The 22,014-nt window shown below is 42.7% G+C and overlaps 1 protein-coding gene across 9 annotated transcripts in view; it reads right to left on the bottom strand.

Annotated features, from left to right (window-relative positions):
* MSRA (methionine sulfoxide reductase A) overlaps window positions 1-22,014 on the bottom strand; it is a 379,414-nt gene that overhangs the window by 131,950 nt on the left and 225,450 nt on the right. For 8 of the 9 annotated variants that reach the window (XM_074384143.1, XM_010347801.3, XM_074384144.1 and 5 more), the window contains one exon: window positions 1,631-1,735. The exons of the other annotated variant lie outside the window; for it this stretch is intronic. In XM_074384143.1, the coding sequence (XP_074240244.1) occupies window positions 1,631-1,735 (105 nt within the window). The remainder of the gene's footprint in view (window positions 1-1,630; window positions 1,736-22,014) is intronic. 9 annotated transcript variants of the gene reach the window in all.

Here is a 22,014-nt window from a genome sequence, read left to right as displayed (position 1 = left end):
ACTTGGCCTTCTTTATAATTCTGCCAAGCCTAAGCCTAAGGAGATTCTACCAGGACATGGCATTACAGTTAGCCACATTAAAGGCCACAGACCTGACCTGTTACCTACATGACTTCAGACCTTGCCTGGGCCTCTGATATGTGTCTTCACTGATGATTTTGGAGCTCTTAGCATCTTCCTCTGACCCTTGGCTTTCTTTGACAGTCAAATGGCTGAATGTCTGTCCCATCTGGATTGATGACTTACCAGAATAAGCAACTGGCTGTCACCACCCTGATTTATGATCCTCACCAGCAGAGCCTCCTGCAGAACCAAAGCTGTCCAGGCCCGCAGACCTGCCTTCCCACATGATGTGATGTCCCGTATCCCCAGCTAGGGTGACACGTGAACCTTCTGATTAGACTGCTCTTTCCCCACCCTGCCTCATACCTCATCCCTCTTCCACCAGGTACCCATTCCCCCATATCAAACCAGACTTTGCTGTCACGGAAATCCTGTCCCTGGCTTCCTTCCTAGGCCCAGATCTCTAGCTCCCCAACTTCCCCGACAGATCTGCCTGGATCCTGGACCTACCTCACCTTGCTCAAGTTTGTCACTTGGCTGCTCTTGCCTCACCTCTGACCTTTGCCCTCTGGCAGATCACCCTGGAATGGGATGGTTCTTAGAACCAGCACTCAGGACCCACCAACCTCTGTGCTGTGGCGGGCATACTAAGATTCCACCATGAAGCACAATATACATTTGGAGAAAAACTTCACTCATCAAGAAATAACCAGCACCCATATCCACTACACAAAAATCTAACACCAAAGGGAAAATGCTTTTGTGAAATAGACTAATTGCCAAATGAACAGGGTTTGTGAAAAATCACAACTATTACGTAAGACTTTTTAGTTCATAAGCTGCGTAACATCAGATCATCACACCGGCAAAGCAGGGCCTGTAAGGCTGTTAGGATGATCTGGAAATTGCTTTATTATTGAATATTACAATGATATTTGCCAACATGGAATATTTTGCTTGTGTGTGCATTCAAATAAAATTTCCAGCCGCCATTGTTTATAGCCCAAATATATTAATATCTCCACATAACAAATTCCAAAGAGGACAAATGAAATATTTAAATGAGCAAGCTTTGTGGACCTACTGAATACTGCATTTTACCTTTATGTTCTTCTTTATCACCCGCAGGCATTTAAAAAAAAGAATCAAACCTGATAACGTCAAAAGACGAGAAAGGCTAAACTCAGAGAAATAAAGAAACCATAAATCAGGAAAACTTTGGAGCTGCTGGAAAGACACTTTAATTTTGTAGACAAAAGACTGCATTAAGGAGGAATAATGCAATAATCAAAGGTGAACGGATCGCTATTGTCTAGCGTCTTCCTCTGTGGGAATTTTCCCACCCCTGACAGCTGTAAGGGGGGCAGGGGCACCGAATGTGGCTGTGCCTTTATTCTCTCACCCTTTTTCTCCCCAGCCCCTCCTCTCCTCCATCAATAAATGTCTGCAATCATATTCTTGAGCTCCTGTGTGATTTCAAGGTTCATCTCTTCCATGCAGCTCAAACACTAATTATCCCAGCTGTAATTAGTAAGATAATTAAATACTGGCTCACTCATCACTCTACCTTGGGTCGGGTCGTGATTCTCCCAGAAGACCTTGAGCAGTTCCTCAAAACTGATGTGTTCTGGCTGGTACACAACTCGGACGACTTCTGCATGGCCAGTTTTTTCTTGGAAGAAACAGAATGTACAACCGAAATTTACCGACAACATCAATTTATTGCAAGTTATTTGTTCACAAAAAAAACCAACACACAAAAGCTGAAACTCTTCCCTCTGAATGAAGAATGGAAGCATGATTAGACTTTAGCTACCAGTCTCTCTCAAGGCTCTGTCATTGGTTCTTTTTCCAAAAAGCATACAGTCCTCCTCTAGTGAGCTTGCTGCGATGACGATTTTGACACTGTGCTCTAATAAATTGTTTTAAGTTCATGAAAAAGCAAATGTGGGTTTTCAGGCTTCTGTGCTCACTCTTAGGAAATCTTATGGATCCACCCGGATATAGCACCCAAGATACGAAACTCTGCAAAGGGAAAGAGCCAGTTTATTTTTATCATCACTCCATGCTGTATGTAGTGAGCTCAGCTGTACTGCAGTGAGATGGTGCCAGGGAGAGAAACCTGGAAAAAACAGGCTGATCACTCATTCACATGAGATCAGTGAGTTAATGAAGGGACATACTTGCTGTGCTGTTAACAGTGGGACAAGGGTCAGATTTAAATACCCAGTAGGGTGGTAAGTGTTTTCTCAGCCTAATTCATCTCTGTAGTAAACAATGATTGTGGCATATGTCTCCGTGCAGGATCCTCTGTAAGTAGGCCTATTCTCAGTGGTGGTCCTGAGGGTTTGGTGGATCACGGGTGGGTATTTGCAGTACTGCTTGTTCCTACAGCATCCATGTCCTTCCTTATTTTACAGTCTTAGAACATGGCAAATTAGAGATCCCTCCATACTAAGATCACTTGGCTATATAAATTTGGTTTCTGTTTTCAGTCACCGTATGTGTAGTAAAGAACTTGGCCAGCTGGTGCAGCGGCTCATGCCTGTAATTCCGGCACTTCGAGAGGCCAAGGTGGGTACATCACCTGAGGTCAAGAGTTCGAGACCAGCCTGGCCAAACTGGTGAAACCCTGTCTCTACTAAACAAAAAATTAGCCAGGCATGGTGGCAGATGCCTATAATCCCAGCTACTCAGGAGGCTGAGGCAGGAGAATCACTTGAACCCGAGAGTCGGAAGTTGCAGTGAGCCGAGATTGTACCATTGCACTCCAGCCTGGGCAACAAGAGTGAAACTCCATCTGAACAACAACAACAAAAAAGAATTTGGCCTTGCCCAAAGAGAGGTCTGGCCTTTAGTCCTCAGCTTCTGGAATATAATCTTTGTCATACTTAGTGCTGGGCACACGGAGTCTCAGGATGGAACCAACTATATCCAATTGTCTTAGGGTGAGAGTTGGCCATGCTACAAAGACCAACCATATGAATTAGGACAGAGGCTTTGGATCATGTGGTGTCAGAACACCTGAACACCGAGTTCAACCATGTAGGCAATCAATCAATCAATCAATCATGCCTACACAATGGAGTCACAATGAAAACTCTGGACACTGAAGCTCAGGCAAGCGTCTCTGGTTGGCAGTATTTTGTATACTGTTACACATAAATACCAAGAAGTCAGCACATCCTGACTGCACAAGAGAAGAGAACAGAGCATTTGGAGCCCTTCCAGCCTCCACCTGATGCCTCTCTTTAGCTAACTCTGAGCTGTATCCTTTCCCTACAAGACACTGTAACCATGTGTATAACAGCATTCAGTGGGTGCTGTGAGTACTCCTACCAAATTATCAAACATGAGGGTGGTTTTGAATCTACAAAATTGTCTTCCAATATATTGGCTGTCTCACTAATTCTCACAACTGTCAAATGGTGCAGGTAGGAAAAGTAGAAATCCCCATTTTACAAACTGAAAAACTATGACACAAATAAGTTGGATATGCCCAACCAAGGTCACACAGCTAGTGAATTTCTGGGCCCTAACCTGTGAAAAGAAAACATACCTTCTGACTTCTGGTCCAGGGCTCTATCCAATACATCAGAGGAAAGAGCACAAGGTGAACATTTGGAACATGAATCCAGAAAAGAAATCTATTCATTATCTTTAATTTGATTGTTTTGTTAGTATTTAAATTTCCTTCTGATTGTAGAAACAATATTTATAGATGATACTGAAGCTTAGAAAATGTGAGGAAGTATAAAAAAGAAAATACAGGCCAGGCACAGTGGTTCGCACTTGTAATCTCAGCACTTTGGGAGGCCGAGGCAGCTGGATTGTCTGTGGTCGGGAGTTCAAGACCAACCTGGCCAAAATAGTGAAACCTTATGCCCAGTAAAAATACACTGCATTCATTACAGCATGCTTTCTTTCCTCTCTTACCAATATATTGGGAACATTTCCCCATGTCACTAAAACTTTTAGAAAACACCATTTAAAATGAATACATAACTCTCCATCAGATGATTGTCCAGCTACTAATTCAATCATTCCTTGTCATCGGGCAATTAGACTAAAACATATTTTTATCCATAAATGTCAATATTTTTCCATGTTTCTGAGGCTGCCTCAAGCCTTAGTTATATAAGCAGAATTTCTAAATCAGTGTTTCTAAACATTTTTAAATTTCTTGGTGTCTAGTTCCAAGCTGCTTTTCAGTGAGGTTGACTCAGTTTTATCTTCCCATTGGCAGCATTTTTGAGGGCCAGTCTCAGTCACTATTACAATGTTTTTAATCCTTAGCAATTCATAGCTGGAAGACAGTATTCTATTGTTTTATTTAGGATGAATTTCATTATTAGTGAGGGAACAATACATTTCATGGTTATTAGCAATTTTAATTTATTCTTTGCTCTAATTGGCATCATGTCTTTTTTATACTGATTATTAATTATTATATTAATATTTTATTAATTGGCTAGTCATATAATTTTAATTCAAATACTACAGTCATTCAAGTTAGCATCTAAACAAACTTTATGCCAAAAGATATTTTAAAAACGACAGTGGAGAATTTGGGAAGAAGATGCAATAAGTATAATAATCATATGATTGTAAAACCACTTCTGCTCTAGTTTAACATATTATTATTTTGTAATTTGAAATGTTTAAGTGATTGAACTATATAAGCATTAAAACTCTCTGAATATTAAAAATGGTAATATGTTATCAACACGACAGATATATTTGGCATGAAAAATGTTGAAACCACACTAAAATATAAGCGAAAGATGCAAACAGGCTATTCACATAGGAAGAAATACATGTAAAATGAGACATGCAAAATGTCAACATTTTTAGTGATCAAAATGAAAGTAAATAAATGATTACTAAACATTAACATATCATCTCTTATTTATTACATTTAATGAAACTGCTTAGAAGCATCTTAGTGCTGTTGAGGATACAATGAAATGGTGCCCTTACTTGGCTAGAGCCAGGGTAAAATCACTAAATCTGTTTTGAAAGCCCATGGGCATATGTAGCAAGAGCCACAAAGATGCTCATTCACTTTGATTAAGTGATCCAGGACATCCGTCTCAAAGGTATAACCTCAAATAATAGAACAGATACATAAATGCACAAAAAAATCACTCTATCATTACTGCAACAGTAGAATACTATAAGAAATATACAAGCCAAACAAAGGGAAACAAATATGCTATACTCATATTAAAATAGAGAACCATTAAAATACCACATGCTTTACTATCTTACACATAGTGAAAGCTGTTACTTTACTATTTGGTGAAGAACAACAATATGGCAGCCACTTATCTACCTGAAACCATTTAGTGCCCATAATTTTTCCCCTATTTTGATAAAATACACATAACATAAAATTTAGCATCATAATAATTCTTAGGTGTACAGTTCAATAGTATTAAGTACATTCACAATATTGTGCAATCATCACTATCATCCATCTCCGTAACTCTTTTCATCTTGCAAAACTGATATTCTGTACCCATTAAACTAACCATGCCCCATCCCCCTGGACCCTGGCAACCCCTTTCTACTTTCTTGTCTCTATGGAGTTGACTTCTCTAGGGACCTTCTATAAGTGGCAATATACAGTATTTGTCTTTTCTTGTCTCTATGGAGTTGACTTCTCTAGGGACCTTCTATAAGTGGCAATATACAGTATTTGTCTTTTTGTGACTGTCTTATTTAACTTGGCATAATGTCCTCAAGTTTTATCTATGTTGTAGGATGTGTCTGAATTTTCCCCCTCTTTAGGGCTGAATAATATTCCATTGTATGTATTTTGTTTGTTTATCCATTTATCCATTAGTGAACACTTGGGTTGCCCCTATCTTTTTGCCACTGCAAATAATGCTGCTGTGAACACGGGCATACAAACATTGCTGACAATGATTTTGCAAGAGAGATATGGTCCCCATTAAACAGATGAGGAGATCAAGGTTTCCCTACAAGTTTTTTTCACACAATACTGAACAGTAAGAAAGTAGGAGGATTTAGTCACAAGCCAACCAGGTTTCAAATGGAGATGAAGCTCAACCTCCTAGTATGACCTGAGCTTCTGAATGGAGAAGCCTGAAGCCACAAAATGATGACAAGTATCACACAGGCTGTGACCCAGATGAGAAATCACAGCTGTGCTGTAATTGACACTGAATTACAGTGTCAATTTTATGGGATTAGGCTCTTCTTTCATGACGGCAATATAGGGTCAGGAAAGATCTCCACTCACCAGCAAACACTTTCAGACATAATCTGCCACTGACATTATTTGTGGAAAGGTTTAAAGAAGCTTCGTTGTTTAAAAGAAACTACTACCATTCAAATTCAAGATTCATTTGCCTTGACAAACAGCACAGTGATGCCCCTGCCAAACTCACCTTTAAGTTTCTTTACTTTATTTCTCTAAAGTAAAAGAACCTGTGTAAAAATACACAGTGCAAATGATCAAAAGGATTAAGGGACTCAGAACCACTTACAGAAATGCCCACACTTTACAGGAACCAGCCAACGTGCTAGGCTAATTTCATTCCGGAGACCAATCTGCAAATACTTTCTTGTGCTTCCAGAGATAAAAGGCCATATCTTAAAAATACTTCAAGCTGTGTCTTCACATAACATCGTGCAAATAGCATGATAGATGTGATGTGCAAACATGCTTGTTAACAATTCACAGCAGCATTAGAGGGGCTTTAACATTGTTGTTCAAAAATATCTTGAAAGAAAAAATAAAAAGGATGATGTCCTCTCTAAGCATCTCTCTCTACTGCCTTACCCCACAGCCCCAGAGGAAGATGAAGGAATGCAGAGGGGTCTATTAAAGGCAGCCATTCCTTCCAAGATGAAGCATCCAATCTAAGAAAAGACATAGAGCATGACCTGGGGTCAGAAAAAGCAGGCATCCTGGTCATCTAGCTACATGGAAGTTAAGTCATCCACGGAACCAGGTGCCTTTAAAGAGAACCCCAAGATAAGTGAACCAATGCTTACAGTCCTCCGGCACAGCTTCCTACCCACGGAGAAAATCTTACCTTTGATTCTTCCAGGGTAGGGTAATTAAATTTTGCTTCTGCTGGGCTGTTGGGACAAGAACAAGAGAGCAGGAAGCTGGCCCACCCAGTAGATGAGAACAGGAGAGAGAGCCAGTGAGCTGTGGTGAGACACGCCAGCAGGTAGTGCCAACGAGCCAGATAGTCGGTGTTGGCCTCCTGGCTCTGCCACTGGGCAGCTGCATGACCTTGGCAGGGTCTGGGAGAGGAAGCAAAGCTGGTCCATACGACAGATCCCTGGCACATGAGCCATGCCTTTCCTCAGGACCCATACCCGTGCTGGGGGGGCCTTTAGCCACCCAACCACTCTATGTACAGTTTCTTCACCTGAAAACTGGGGATTAGTGCCTGACAAGTGGGACATAAGTCTCTACATCTTATATTATTCTCAGTTGTATTATCATAATTATTCTCTAATCAGCCATGATGACATGGGGGAAAGACTGGAATAGAAGTCACAAGAAGTAGCTTAAACCATCATTCCAACATGTAGTTTAATACCTTTTTGATTGTGATCCTGAGTGTCCTACTTTTTTAGATGGGAGTAAAATATCTCTGTGACAAAATAAAGATGAAATGAGGTCATCTGTGGGAAAGTATCTGGGAAGGGGAAAGCTCTCCATACACAAACATAAGTTTCTATTATTATTGTTATTAACCTTTTGTGTTTCCTTGCAAAGAATGCCTACCCCGTCAGGACTCAACTCTAGGAGAAAACACTTGATATAAGAAGACCTCCTTCTAATGAAACTAAATTGTATCTCTGTAAGTGTCTAACTCCAATTCATTCTTTCATTCACTGTAGAAGTCTCAGCTGTGTACACTGCTGGTCTGGGGGATGAGCTTCCTCTGTGGGAGACGGTAGCTCAGCCTTCACCCATACTCCAGAAAGGCCCAGCTTCTCACTCTTTTGATGAAGTGGCAAAAGGGAAAAATCGAATTTCTTAAATGCGATTACCCAGTTTAGAATCAGAAGTTTTCTAATTCTTATTTCTTTTCTGGTTTCTTATTAAGCGAGGTTTAATGAGCAAGTGTTTAGTCCAGGCAGAAAGACACCTCTGGAAGTGGGGCTCCAGGAGCAGGAGCTGGGGCTGGAATCTTGCCTCCCTGGACAGGCTGTTTCCCATGGTGCCCTGTCAATGATTTCCTCAGACAAGAATCTTTGTCCACCAGAGTCTATGAGACCTGGGAGAGGGCATAGGCACCAGGGCTGAGCTGGAGGAGAGGTTCCCACTGCTGCCTGGGCTGCAGATCCAGGGCACAAGCCACGTCTCCAGGGTGTGCCAAGTGACCCCAGGCCGGGACAGGCTGCCAGGCATCATGAAACTATCATATGTGCAAGTCAGACTGGAGTTGAGAATGACACCCCAAGTTCTCCATAGAAATGGTGGTGCTTCCCCAGCAGGGAGGCAGGTCTCATGTAGAGGAGATTTGGGAGGGAGGCCGAGCAGAGCCATCTGCACCAAGAACAGCTCGAGCCTGCGTGGGGTCCCAGGGAGGGCTCATCTAGATGAACCAGGGAGGCCTCCAAGGGTGACTGGGCCAGCATCCCAGGCCCACGTAGTCTGTGTGGATACCCAGGTCCCTGTGTGAGAAGAAAGGAGTAAGAGTGAGAGCAGAGCCTGTGCCTTCTGGAGATGCTTGGTGGGGAGAAGGAAGAAGAAATGAGAGAGGCAGTGCAGTGTGATGGGTCCCTTAGCAGCTTCCTTAAAGGTGTGTGTCCACTGCTTGAGCCCTGAAGGCCAAGTGGAGCCGAGGCCGTGGTGCCCAGCTGAGGAGCAGGCATTCCTGAGAACCCAATGCCCCAGAACATGTATCTGAGAACCTAGCAAGACAAGCAGTCTCATCGCCCAAACACAGTAGGCGAAGAGCGCGGAAATTAGCTTAAAGGCAGTTTAGAGATGCGAACAGCACAGATCTCTAGAGCTGTCCTGCCCCCCAGGGGTGTCCAGCATGTAAATCCTAATAAACTCATCTATCACCAAGTTGGACTTGCCCAAGTCATTCTTTGGTCTCTCGGCTCCCTCCAAAGTTGGGGGAAGGTTCTTCTATTCAATCCAGGTTTTTCTCGTGCCAGAGACAGAAATGAGGCCCACAGCCTCCCAGTCCCAATGCTCGGGGCTCCAGGACTCTCTGTGCTGCCATGGGGAGGGTTGGGGAGGACACACACCTGGTGCCCCAGAAAACAGTATAGCCCAGTGGGTGCCCCTCTGACGTGAACAGAGTTCTGCTGTAGCCTGCGGTGCAATGAGAGCCCTGTGCAAGGAGGTCAGTCACACTGTTCCACACATCCCCACCAGCCATGGACCACCACATTGCAGTCAGCAGGTTGCCTGTCCAGAGAGATGGCTGGCACCACCCAGACCAAAGGGGCATGGAGTGGAGTGCTCAAGAACTTGGCTTGGGAGCCAGAGTGCCCGAGTTGGTATCCTGGTCCCTTAGCAGCTGTGTGACGCTGGCAAAGCTCCTTCCTCTATGGGCTTTAACTTCCTTGCCGGCAAAATGGGGACGCTGACAGCACCCACCTCAGGGGACTGTCATGACGATTAGCTCGAAACTCCACAGGGGGCAGTCGAACAGTCTGAGCCAGCACAGGCAGAACAACTCGGTCAGTATCACCTTTCTTCATGGCAGCGTTGCTAGTATCATTTGACTGCTACTATGATTTATTTCCCAATGTCCTAGGTCAGGGAATCTATGTATACGAGTTTCCCACAATGATTCTTTTTTAAGGTTGTTATTTATTTATTTATTTGAGACAGAGTTTCACTCTGTTGCCCAGGCTGGAGTGCAATGGCGCAATCTTGGTTCACTGCAACCTCTGCTTTCTGGGTTCAAGAGATTACCCTGCCTCAGCCTCCCAAGTAGCTGGGATTACAGGTGCGCATCACCACACCCGGCTAATTTTTGTATTTTCAGTAGGGATGGGGTTTCACCATGTTGGCCAGGCTGGTCTCAAACTCCTGACCTCAGATGACCCTCCCACCTCGGCCTCTCCAAGTGCTGGGATTACAGGTGTGAGCCACCACGCCCAGCCCAAGGTGATTCTTAACAGTAAGGTTGGGTTGTGAACCACTGGTCTAGAGCCCTGCAGATCATTGAGTAGCAGCTCTCAGCCTGTGCCCTCCTGGGTCCCAGCACCTGCTGTGCCAGTCATCAGGAGACACATGGGAGGCCCAGAACGCAAGGAGAAAGAGAGGTAGGAAGTTAGGGTAAGGAAAGGGAGGAGTGATGAGAGGCAAAGAGAGGAAAGAGGAGGGGAGCGAGGAAACAGAAAAGGAACCCTTTATGGAGACCTGCAGTACAGCTGAGAAGGCGATGGGGGAACAGGGACGCGTCAGATCTTTCTTTGCCATCCAGGGAACGATCCCTAGTAAGAGTCAGCATCATGCTACCCGCTATCTTACAGCACTCATTAAACATCACGCACTGTTCCAAGCTCTTGATGTGTATGGATGAAGTTTACCCTTGTAAAAACTCTGAAGAGGTAATGTTATTATTCCCATTTTTGGAGAAGGAAACTAAGACACAGAAAAGTAGAAAAGCTTGTCCAAAATCATCCAAATATCAAGTGGGGGAGGCTGGACTGGGGCCCAGGCTAAGATGCCAGAGATGCAGATGCCTGGAGTAGAGCATCGGTGGGCGCTGAGCAGTCACGCTGGGCAGTCACACACACGCCGGGACGTCAGATCCACACGGGGAAGGCGGTCACAGTGGATGATGACTCGTGGGGCGGGGAGGACATCCTGAGCAACAGCAGGAATCCAAATGGAAGCAGTAGGAACAGGGAGCTCATCCTCGCTGCTGCAGAGCCACGAAATGGCTCAGGAGCTCACCTGCGCACCCGGCTACCGTGGGAGCCGCTTATCTGGTGTGCCATAGGGATGGCGCAACCCTGCTGCAATCCCATAGGGACAGGAACCTCAGACCCCGCCTTTAGACAGTGCCCTGTGCCCTGCAAAGCCTCTGGATCCACAGACTAACCTCAGGACCACAGCCACCCTTCGCCATCGGGTGAATGTTGCTATGTTCATTTTACCGACAGGAAAGCCAAGGTTCAGAGCTCATGAGGGACTGAGAAAATCCCAAGCCAGAGGCCCACAGGCCCTCCTCCCTGCTGCTTCTCCACACCTGTCATCTCCGTCCCCTTCCCTGAGGACTGACCACTAGGGCCCTCCATTACTGGTGTGGCCGCAATCTGGTTTCCCCCACCCTCCCCATGCCAGGCTAACCCCTCAAACCCACTACCAGCTCCTGCTCTCCCCAGCCTATAGGGCTGCCCCGCCTCCCACAGTCCAAGCCCTCTCTGCCCTCAGGGTCACCCGAGCTCCTGCTGTCCCTAGCCTGGAGGGCCCCAGCTACCCATAGTGCAGGCCCTCCCTGCTCTCAGGGTCCCCTTGAATCCTGCTTCCTCCAAGAGGCTTCTCTGAGCTGCGGTCCCCAGGAAGAGGCACTGTGCAGGGAGAGAGCCCGGCGAGTGCAGTTCTCTGGGATTGACTTTGTCAGAGAAGGATTCCTCCACTGAGTCACCTCTGCTAGGGTTCCCTACAGGGTAGCTGTGAAAAGGAACGACGGTGAAAGGAGCAGGCAGAGTTCAGCAACAACACAGAGAGGAGATGCAAAAAGTGGTGTTTCCTTCCACACCTGGACCCGCCGCCCCCGTCTCACTCCACTTGGGATCAGTCCCATGCAGTACCACATGTGAGGGCTCAGGGCTTACAAGTGTGTGTTTAGTGACAGCGGCTCTCCTCTGTAGCCCCCAGAACTGGGCATGTGACGTAACATTAATAAAGACGTACGGGCTGGAAAAGCTCTCATGGGGATCTGCCAACCACTTACTTCGCCATTCTCCGGATGGGGCATGGGTATGGATCCCAGCCAGCACCACCCACCTGCCAAGGACCAGTCCCTGGATGGAATCCCACATGCACGCTCTGCTCCAACCCTCTGTCCCTAACCACCAAATTCTAAAGAAATCTCACTATATACCCTAATACGGACATGGCTACTATGCAGAGAAAGGTATTAGACACAGCTAATGCAACTGTAATACTTAACTGCATGAGCCAACACTGTTGTATTAATACATACTGATCAAACGCCTGCTAAGCTCCATGCATAGTGCTGAGCACTGAGGATTGCCCATGTCACGGTGACTCATGGCACGATGGCAACAACAAACCACCCTTGTGCCATGGGAATTGCCTAGAGTCCGAGTCCAGGTAAGAAACTACTCTTTAAAATAAAAAGACTTGACTTAGTTTATTTATCCTGTAAGAAAGATGGAGGGGAGAGGGAGACACAGTAATTTTTTTTTTCATTAAATAATAACCATTCTTCAACTCTCCTCATGCTTTCCCTGCCAACCAGACTTATCCAAACCCTTAAGTCAAATCAAAGAGCACACAAAAAGATCCAGGTGTTTGAAGGGAGAAAGGGGCGAGGGTGGGTGAATAATACCTCCCCTTTCCCGATACGAGATTCAAAACACTACTTTCCTCTTGCTAATTAACTACAAAGAGGTAAGATGTCAGCTCAGTTTCATCTCCAGCTCCTGCGGATAGAAAATGTGATTTCCAACAATGTACTCATTATAAAAAAAAATCCTAATACATCAAAATTGGATGCCCTGTGGAGTTCATTATAGGATTTGAGGAGTGTCTATACTGTCATTTTATCTTGGCTTTTTTTTTCTTTTGTCTCATCCGTCACTTAAAGTGTCCGATGAGAAACACAAGCTTTAAAAAGCATCCTATTGATTGAAAAGTAGAAAAAAATACTGTTGGAGCAATTGTGAATTTTTTTTTGTTGGCCCGCCATGGAGAGACATCATGGAGAATTTACAGTCCTCTGGTGTATATTTTATACAGATATATCCTTCAAAGATTACGCTCTCAGAGGAATGCCATAAACACAGCTTAGTACTTGATCAAGAAAAGTCCTCAAGAAAGCAGTCAACTACAACCATTAGTTCTTTGTGTACTGGATGTTTCTAACTAGTACAGAGATAACTAGTAAGTAGAAGTAGGTAACTAGGATAGCAGTGAGCTACTCCCTACTTTCTGTATCCAACCTGCTGATGACAGAGGCTGTTCTTCACACTCAGTGCTAACCCTCTGAGCTGGATTCTCCAGAATAGGAAGGGTATGAAAAAACGATCCATGTGTTTGGGTTGATTCGTGCCCATTTTCTAGACTGGCACCAAACTTCCACTCTGCCGTGAAACAGGCAGGGATTATGAGACATGGGCAAAACCAATCTGTCAAGCACGAACCATGGTACTCTCGCAGCCAAAGAACCAACACAGTTTATTAAGTGGCCTATTAATATTAACAAGGGTATTCCACACTGAGAAACTATGACTCCTTGATGCTACTGAATTATACCACCAAGTTTAAAAAGAGGTCTGTGTGTACCCTGTGGTCGGTGGGCTACACAAGAAGAGTGGTTCCCAACTCAGCACCTTAGAATCCCTTGTGGAACTTTGAAACATACTCTCACAGCTCCCTGTCACCCCACCAATGGAATTCCGATACAGGAGAGCTGGGGCAGGCCTGGGCATATGCATTCTCACAAAGCGCCATGGGTGGTTCTGACACAAAACTGGGAAAGGGAACCATGAACTTGGGCATTTGATGTATGTGGCTAAATCACGAAGGCGGAAATGGACAGAAGATCTCTTTTAAACAAAGTCTCAGAATTGTAAGGGACTTGAAAGGTCAACTAGCCAAATGCTATAGTTTATAGCCCACTCTGACCTCCAGATGACCATTTCAAGACAGGTCACACTCTACTTCTCAAAGTAGTTCATGTCACTATTGGAATGTCCTCATTGCTAGAAATCCATCCCTTTATTAAGTCAACTTCTTCTTCCTCCTCCTCCTGGTCCAGGCAGTGCCTCTTCAGACCTGCTTACTCCTCCATGATGGCTCTTAAGAACGCCAAAGGCATGGGGCACTACGGGAAAGTAAATGGCACTGATTTTGGAGTCAGAAGACCTGTATTTGAGAGCATAATCTGCTAGATAAGCCACTTAACTTCTCTTAGCCACAGGCTGTTTATTTACACAATGGGCATACTAATAACTGTCCCATCAATCTTAGAAGACAGTTAAGAGCAATAACAGACATAAAGGGGAAAGCACAAAGCACTTTGGGAACTTACCAGTGGTAATCAAATCTATGATATTATTACTAGTTCTTCTTACATATCCATATGCTAATAATGATAATTATCAGACATGGCATCACAGTACTTCACTATGAGATGCCAGAAGCTTTCAAATATTTAGGATCTAGGTTAGTACAAACAGAATGACAATGGACTGCTCTCCAAGCAAAGATAGGTTTCTCTGGGTAAGCTGTCAAGGGTAGGTTTTCCTAAAAGTGTCTGTGTTCCACATCAGAGTCATAGACAACTAGAGGAGCCTTACAATCATGATAATAGAAAGGGTCTTTGGAATCAAGTCCAATGTTTTTCATACTCTTCAAAAACCATTCTAAACTCTCCATGGGATGGATGAGAAAAGGCACTCTATACCATTTGACAGCACAACAGGGTGACTATAATCAATAATTTAATTGCACATTTAAAAATAACAAAAAGAAAATAAATGGATTATCTGTAACACAAAGGATAAATGCTTGAGGGGATGGATACACTATTCTCCATGATGTGATCATTATACATTACATGCCTGTATCAAAACTTCTCATGTACCCCATAAATATATATACCTACTGTCTTGATACATAAAATAATAAACCTATCATCTTATATACTCCATAAATGTACCTACTATGTGCACACAAAAATTAAAAATTAAAAAAGAAATGGCACTCCTATTGAAGCCCACCACTTCAAACACTGTGGCTGCTTGCACAGTTATTGCCAGAGAGGTACTTTACATCATCCAAAGAAAACAAAAATTGCCTATTCATTTTGCATATTAGCCACATTATAGTTTTTTTTAAGGGTATATAGTAGTAACATATTCTCCCAACTTGGAAGGTACATTATTTACACATATCCCACATATGAATGATGTGGTAGGATCACCCAGGAAGCATGCCTCTAACTAAATTATTATTATTATTATTATTATTATTATTATTTTGAGACAGAGTCTCACCCTGTCACTCAGGCTGGTGTGCAGTGGGGCAATCTTGGCTCACTGCTACCTTTGCCTCCTGGGTTGAAGTGATTCTTCTGTCTCAGCCTCCTGAGTAGCTGGGATTACAGGCACCCATCACCACGTCCAGCTAATTTTTGTATTTTTAGTAGAGATGGGGTTTCACCATATTGACCAGGCTGGTCTCAAACTCTCTTGTGATCCACCCACCTTGGCCTCCCAAAGTGCTGGGATTACAGGTGTGAGCCACCACGCCTGGGCTAACTAAATTATTAATAATATAGGTACATTTTTAGTATAAATATTTTTGAAAAAAAAAACAGAGCTAAGAACCAGGCCTTCAGATTTGTTCATAACTTAGACCCATGCTGAAATACTGTTGGTGATCTGAGGAAAGCCTTGGCCTTGCCCACCTGGACAGTACCAAAAGTATCGGTTATTTTATACAAAAAATAAATAAATCCAACAGCTTTATCTTAAAAGCATGTCAACAAGACAAGCAAATGAGGCTTAATGACTTTGTAACTATGTAAATATCAAATAGAAACTCTTTAGAATATCTGCACAGCACCAAACCAGCTGATTCTATAAAGTGAGTCAAACAGTCTACTTCAGGTATTCTCAATAAGGGTAGTGTCACTTCAACGGAGGAAAAATTGGTTCTTGGGGGACAAAAACATCTTACATCTGAGAATGGCTATGGCCTCTGAAGGGCCACAGTACCAGACAGTCATATAGTATATCTGTAGTATTAAAATTTAATGGAAGGAGGCCAAGGGAGACAATTAAGAGAGAAATGCCTAAAGAGGCTGCTTAGGGTGACTATAGTTTTTTAAAGCCTGAAAAACACTTGTCTAATTGATTAAATCAAGTATCAGTACAATCAAAATGCTGACCAACCCAACTGTAACTCCAGCCTCACTTTCACTTTTGTATGAGGCTCGTGATATAACATCACCACCACAGGAGGGATTCATTCACCAAGTATTTTATAAACCCTAGCATGAGCACTGAGCACTCTTAGGGATGCAGCCAAAACATGATTAAGACAGGTCCTGACTTCAAAGAACTCACAGTCCACGAGGGCAGAGAAACAAGCAAATGGCAACTCCAGGATGAAGGAATTACTGCTAGGAGAAAGGTGGGCTCAGGGTTCAGTGACGAGCACCTGATGCAGCGTGAGAACACAAGGAAGACTCTGCAGAGGAAAGGGTGACTCCAGGGCTCTTCATACTAAGCTCTGCCATAAGCCCTTTCACCACTGGGTCTCCTTTCATCTTGGCAACTTCACACCTGTAGGATATCCAGGTCTGAAACAAAAATGGGGAGCCTTCATCTAGACTACATGCCTTTGCCTGTCCTTATTTTAAATTCTGTAGGAAACAAGGCCCCGAGCAAAAATTCACTTGACCGAGACACTGACAGCAAGCCCATCACACGAGAATGACATGTGTCTCAAGGGGCTCTCACAGTAATCAACACCAGAGCCCCAATCCTGGACTTCAGGTAGCTTGTTCTGTATTATTACAAACTGTGCACTGGACTTTTCCTGACTTGAGATTCATGGTTATTCTTTAAGCGTGGGATGATAATGACAATATCTTAGTGTGATACTTTTGTAGATCATAAAATGCATTTGTATGCATTAATTGCCTATTAAGTCTTCATGGGAACTCCATGTATTATGATGTCTGTTTTATATTTCAGATGAGAAAACTAAGCCTCAATGAGGCCAAATTATTTGCTTAATTCAGGTCATTCAGGGCCCAGTAGGTTCGATTCCGTAATCTCACGCTTTCTCCCTATAAACATTGGAGCTAATGGTAACTACTAAATGGCTTTCTATAGATGCAGATTCAACTCTAATTTGATTGCTATTGGGAATCTTTTAGCCTTGATTAGTAGATCTCTGATAACAGCCAGTAATTAACATAGGAGCCCCAAGACATGCCCTTAAGAACACACCAAACATTTCAACAATGAAACTGTGCCAAGGGCATTGGCACTGCAGCCAGGATATTTGATTCTGAGTCTTAGCTTCCTTGTCGGCACAGCAGTTATAATAAAAATGCCAAAAAGGTATGCTATAAGGGTTACATTATACATGTGTGCACACACACATGTGCACACACACAGGCTTTAACTATAAAGTATGCTAATACTTAAGTTTCTCTACCCATTCTCTCTGTCCCAGTCTGACAGGGCAGGAATTCAACACACGTGAGCCTTCAATCCTGGCTCTAAGCCGAGGATAGGAGAAATCCAACGACATATGCTACACTGAGCCTGCTCTTGGGGAACTCACGCAAACACTGAAAACACAGAATAGAAAGTGTTAGGTGCCATGGGAGGGGCACAGACATGTGCTTTGGTTTCATAGAGACGGTATATCTAACTGGACATTCGTATTAGTCTGTTTTCATACTGCTGATAAAGACATACCTAAGACTGGGCGATTGACAAAAGAAAAAGGTTTAATCAGACTTGCAGTTCCACATGGCTGGGGAGGCCTCACAATCATGGTGGAAAGCAAGGAAAAGCAACTCCCATCTTATGTGGGTGGTGACAGGCAAAGAGAGGTGCACTTACGCAGGGAAACTCCCCTTTTTATAACCATCAGGTTTCATGAGACTTATTCACTATCACAAGAATAGCACAGGAAAGCCCTGCCCCCATGATTCAATTACCTCAGGAATTCAAGATGAGACTTGGGTGGGGACACAGCCGAACCATATCACTGCTGAAAAATGGGAACCATTTAGACACACACAGGTAGGGGTAAGGGTGTCTCAGGTGTTGAAACTGACAAGCACCATGACACAGGAGGAAGACCCTAGAATGGATAGGATGGCTTAGATTAACTGAGCCACACCGTTCCTGCTCGCAGACATGGTGCCCGACACCCACAGCATCAGAACCTCACAGCTCCCTCTGGCATGCCTGCACCATCACGAAGGAGCAGCTTTAGTTGCTGGACAGAAGCATAATACTCCTCCTAATAAATATAAAGAGAGTTCTGAAGGTAGTTAAAAATGATGAGCATTTTTTATGACAAAACGCAGGATCCACTGTGTGACAATGAAATCTAAGAGAATGTCTGAATGTATCCTGCATGGTTTATTGGAATGGTAACTTCTGCAGAAAACCTTTCCCAAGCAAAGAGAAGGGCAAGAGTGTGTCTAACGTGAATATACGCATATATGATGTGTCTGTACCTATCATCTGAACTAGCTGGGCTTTCAGGAAAGTTTTTGGGCCAGGTTTAAGGAAGCTCTTGAAGCTAAAAATGGAATCTTCTTATCTTTCATCTTCAAAAGCAGTCTGCAACACTATGCATTTTCTAAGGGTTAGGACTGGTCTCTAAATTTGGGGGTTTGAGGAGGGAGGTAGAAGGAGGCAAATTCTTCAACACAGTATATAGAGGAGAGCTAGTAAGAGGTATAAAAGCAACCTGCTTTTTGATGTTTTTGATGGAGAATTCTGAATTCCAGAACAAATAGTACAGATTTGGTATCGAGAAGGTAAGCTGATAAAAGTAGAAGGTATATTTCCAAGATTACCTAGCAGCCCTGTGTGAAACATTTGGTGGTGATAAGGTCTGGAGATATACTGATTACAAGGGCATCCCCATTCTTCCTGCTTTATCCTCAGCTCATATTCCCATCACTCACTGATCAGAGAACAGACAAGAAGGTGATGGTATCTTCACACCAAGCACAGTGTCACTGTGGTTGCTTTTGTCATGGGGGACTACAGAGACAATAGGGCTGGACACCAAGGAGACAGAGAACAGACATCTGTCCCCCACAATGTCAACTATGCTGGCAAATATGGCTTCGCCGGGTTTGCAAATAACAGAAAACATCTGGATCAATGACTTTTGTAGTTTTTATCTTGGCAGATATCCATTATGGAGGTCAGTATAAATTATATTTCTGGGTGATCAAAATAGCTTATGAAAATAAGTTCAAAGTGACTTTCAAAATATAAATTTCAAGCTGCAGATAAATTAGTAATGATTTTTGCACTGTGTTCTCTGTCTTGGCCCTTCTGCAAATTATGAACAATCCTACTTGCCAGGCACTTACTGTAGAGGTTGGTGAGAGGAGAATGTTTACAAAGCTTGTTGACTTCCTGGATGAAAGATTTTTGATTAGTACAAATTATAAGTTACTATTCATTAGAAAGGATAAATGAATTATTTCAGCTCCCAATGCATCTCTGCCGTACACACACTATTGTATGTGGAAGAAGAGTCTGGGAGAACCCACCCTGTTCCCAGCACTGCTATTACACAAAACTGCATCCCTCTACCTTCGAAAGAACACTTCAGAGCAGCCTGAAAAACCTGCAAAGTAAGCCCCGTATTTCTTTGTCCCTTTATCTAAAAAGCAGGGGAGAAAATATAATTAGAAACGTGGCTAAGAAGCCGTCACTATTGTGCTTGGTGATAAGCTTCAGATGTTTGGATCCCAGCTCGATAATAGCCTTCGTCTTGATCAGCGCCCCTTTACAATGCAGGCTGCTACTTCACAGACAGGGTGGGGTCAAGGTTTCTGGCACCGAGAATAAAGTAAAATTCCCCACAGAGGCACCACTCCACAGAACCCGGTCATTGTGTAGATTTGATACCATTTTCCCTGAGGCACATGCCAGAAATTGTCTCTGAAAGACCGTTTCTTATCGATAGCATTTTTCTAAGGTGTGTTATATATGGAGTACTGGCCCCTACGTTCAGTGCACTTGCATTGTTTCGGAATTCTGCTTTTGCAAAATCATACTGGGTAGGTCAGGCATGCTTGTTAGTAAGTACTGCCGCATTGTCAAGGTTGTGCCATCCCAGTGGGTTTATAGATGATTACCTATGAGGGTGGGAACTGGAAAATTATGTTCATATCAGCCCTCTCCACTCATTTTCATTAAATCAATCCTTTTTGATAATTAAGCCAAACTTTGTTATTCAACATTTCCAATGGTGGGAAGAAGTCCAGGAGAGTAGCAGAGAGGGAGGGGTGAGAAAGAATGAGAATCAGCATAAACAAAATGAAAGTAAGTAGTTTACAGCTATCATAATTTATTGGTGATTTTGACAGAAAATGCTTTTTTCTTTGGTAACAAGCAGCTTTACTGAGATAAAATTCACATACCACACAATACACCTATTTAAATATAACCCAAAGGTTTTTAGTATATTCACAGTTGGTAATCATCACTGCAATAAATTTAAAACATTTTTATCACTTCCAAAAGAAACTCCATACACTTTAGCTATCATCCTATCCCCACCATCTCCCCTGTTCAAGGTAGTGACTAATGTGTCTAACTTCTGTCTCTATAGATTTCCCTATTCTGGACATTTCAAATAAATAGAATCATACACTATACGGTTTTTTTGTGAATGGATTCTTTCATGTAGCACATCTTCGATATCAACCATGTTGTTGTAGTTCATGCTGTTGTATGGGTATACCTTATTTTATTTATCCATTCATACGTTGATGGATGTTAGGATTATTTCCACTTTATGGCTATTATGCATAATCAAATAATGCTGCTATAAACACTGGTGTACAAGCTTTTGTATGAACACAGGTGGTCATGACTCTTGGGTATATACCTAAAAGCAGAATTGCTGGGTCATATACTAACCCTATGTTTAGCCTTTTAAGGAACTGCCACACTGGTTTTCAAGGTGACTACACTATTTTCCCTTCATACCAGCAGTGTCTGAGGGTTACAAATACTTTTTAAGTTGTCTAGCTTAAGACAATTAGACATCACTGTCAAAAAGGTAACTTTAACTATTAAATAACTCAAGCAGGAAAAAAATGACAATTACAATGTTACAGTCTTTAAAATGAATTATAATGGAAACACTATCAAAACTATTGGGATATTGCAATGGAAATTTATAATTAATTCAATTATATTATTATAAAGGAGAAAAAAGTAAAAAACAACAACAACAAAATAACAAGTTAAAAAGAGACCAACAGAATAATGCAAAGATATTTGGCAGATAGAACTAAAAGAGGGAAGCAAAAATTAATGAAGCACAAAACATTCTACAGAAAGCTTAAGGAAGCCAAAAGTTGATTAGGGAAAAAAAAAAAAAAAAAAAAAAAAGAGAAAGTCCAAACAAATTATATCACAAGTAAGAGAGGGCCATAACTCCAGAGGCAGTAAAGCTTCAAATGAGAAGAAAAACACCTCCAACAACTTCATGCCAAAAATTTCTTAGAAAAATATAGCTTCCCGAAGTTGGTCCACAAAGAAGAAAAAGCAATGCTAAATTATCTTTAATAACGGTTTTAAAAAATGAATTATAAGAAAAAATGTTTTCCAAAAGGAAAATACCAGGCCTAGTTGTTTTTACAGGTGAATTCAACAGAATATTCAAGAAACAGATTTGTCGTATCTTCTGAAAACTGAGTCATAGATACTTGAAATAGCTCCAGAAGCACACTCAGGATTACATCATATATATATATTTATTTATACACACACACACACACACACACACACACATTCATGGCCTATATGAGGTCAATGATGGCATTATAGATGCTAAACATAGCACGGGACTCAAAAGAGGAGGAGCACGGACACTACATTCAGGCGTCAAACGTTGCTCAATAGCTCACAAAATATCTTGTGCCTTCTAGTTATCAGTTTCAACCATATGAAACTGTTAAAAGTCCACCATTTTTAAACTACTTAAACGGCAATTTAGTG

The sequence above is a fragment of the Saimiri boliviensis genome, chromosome 13 (assembly GCF_048565385.1).
Source record: "Saimiri boliviensis isolate mSaiBol1 chromosome 13, mSaiBol1.pri, whole genome shotgun sequence".
Classification (NCBI taxonomy): domain Eukaryota; kingdom Metazoa; phylum Chordata; class Mammalia; order Primates; family Cebidae; genus Saimiri; species Saimiri boliviensis.
This window is presented reverse-complemented; position numbering and strand designations above follow the sequence as displayed.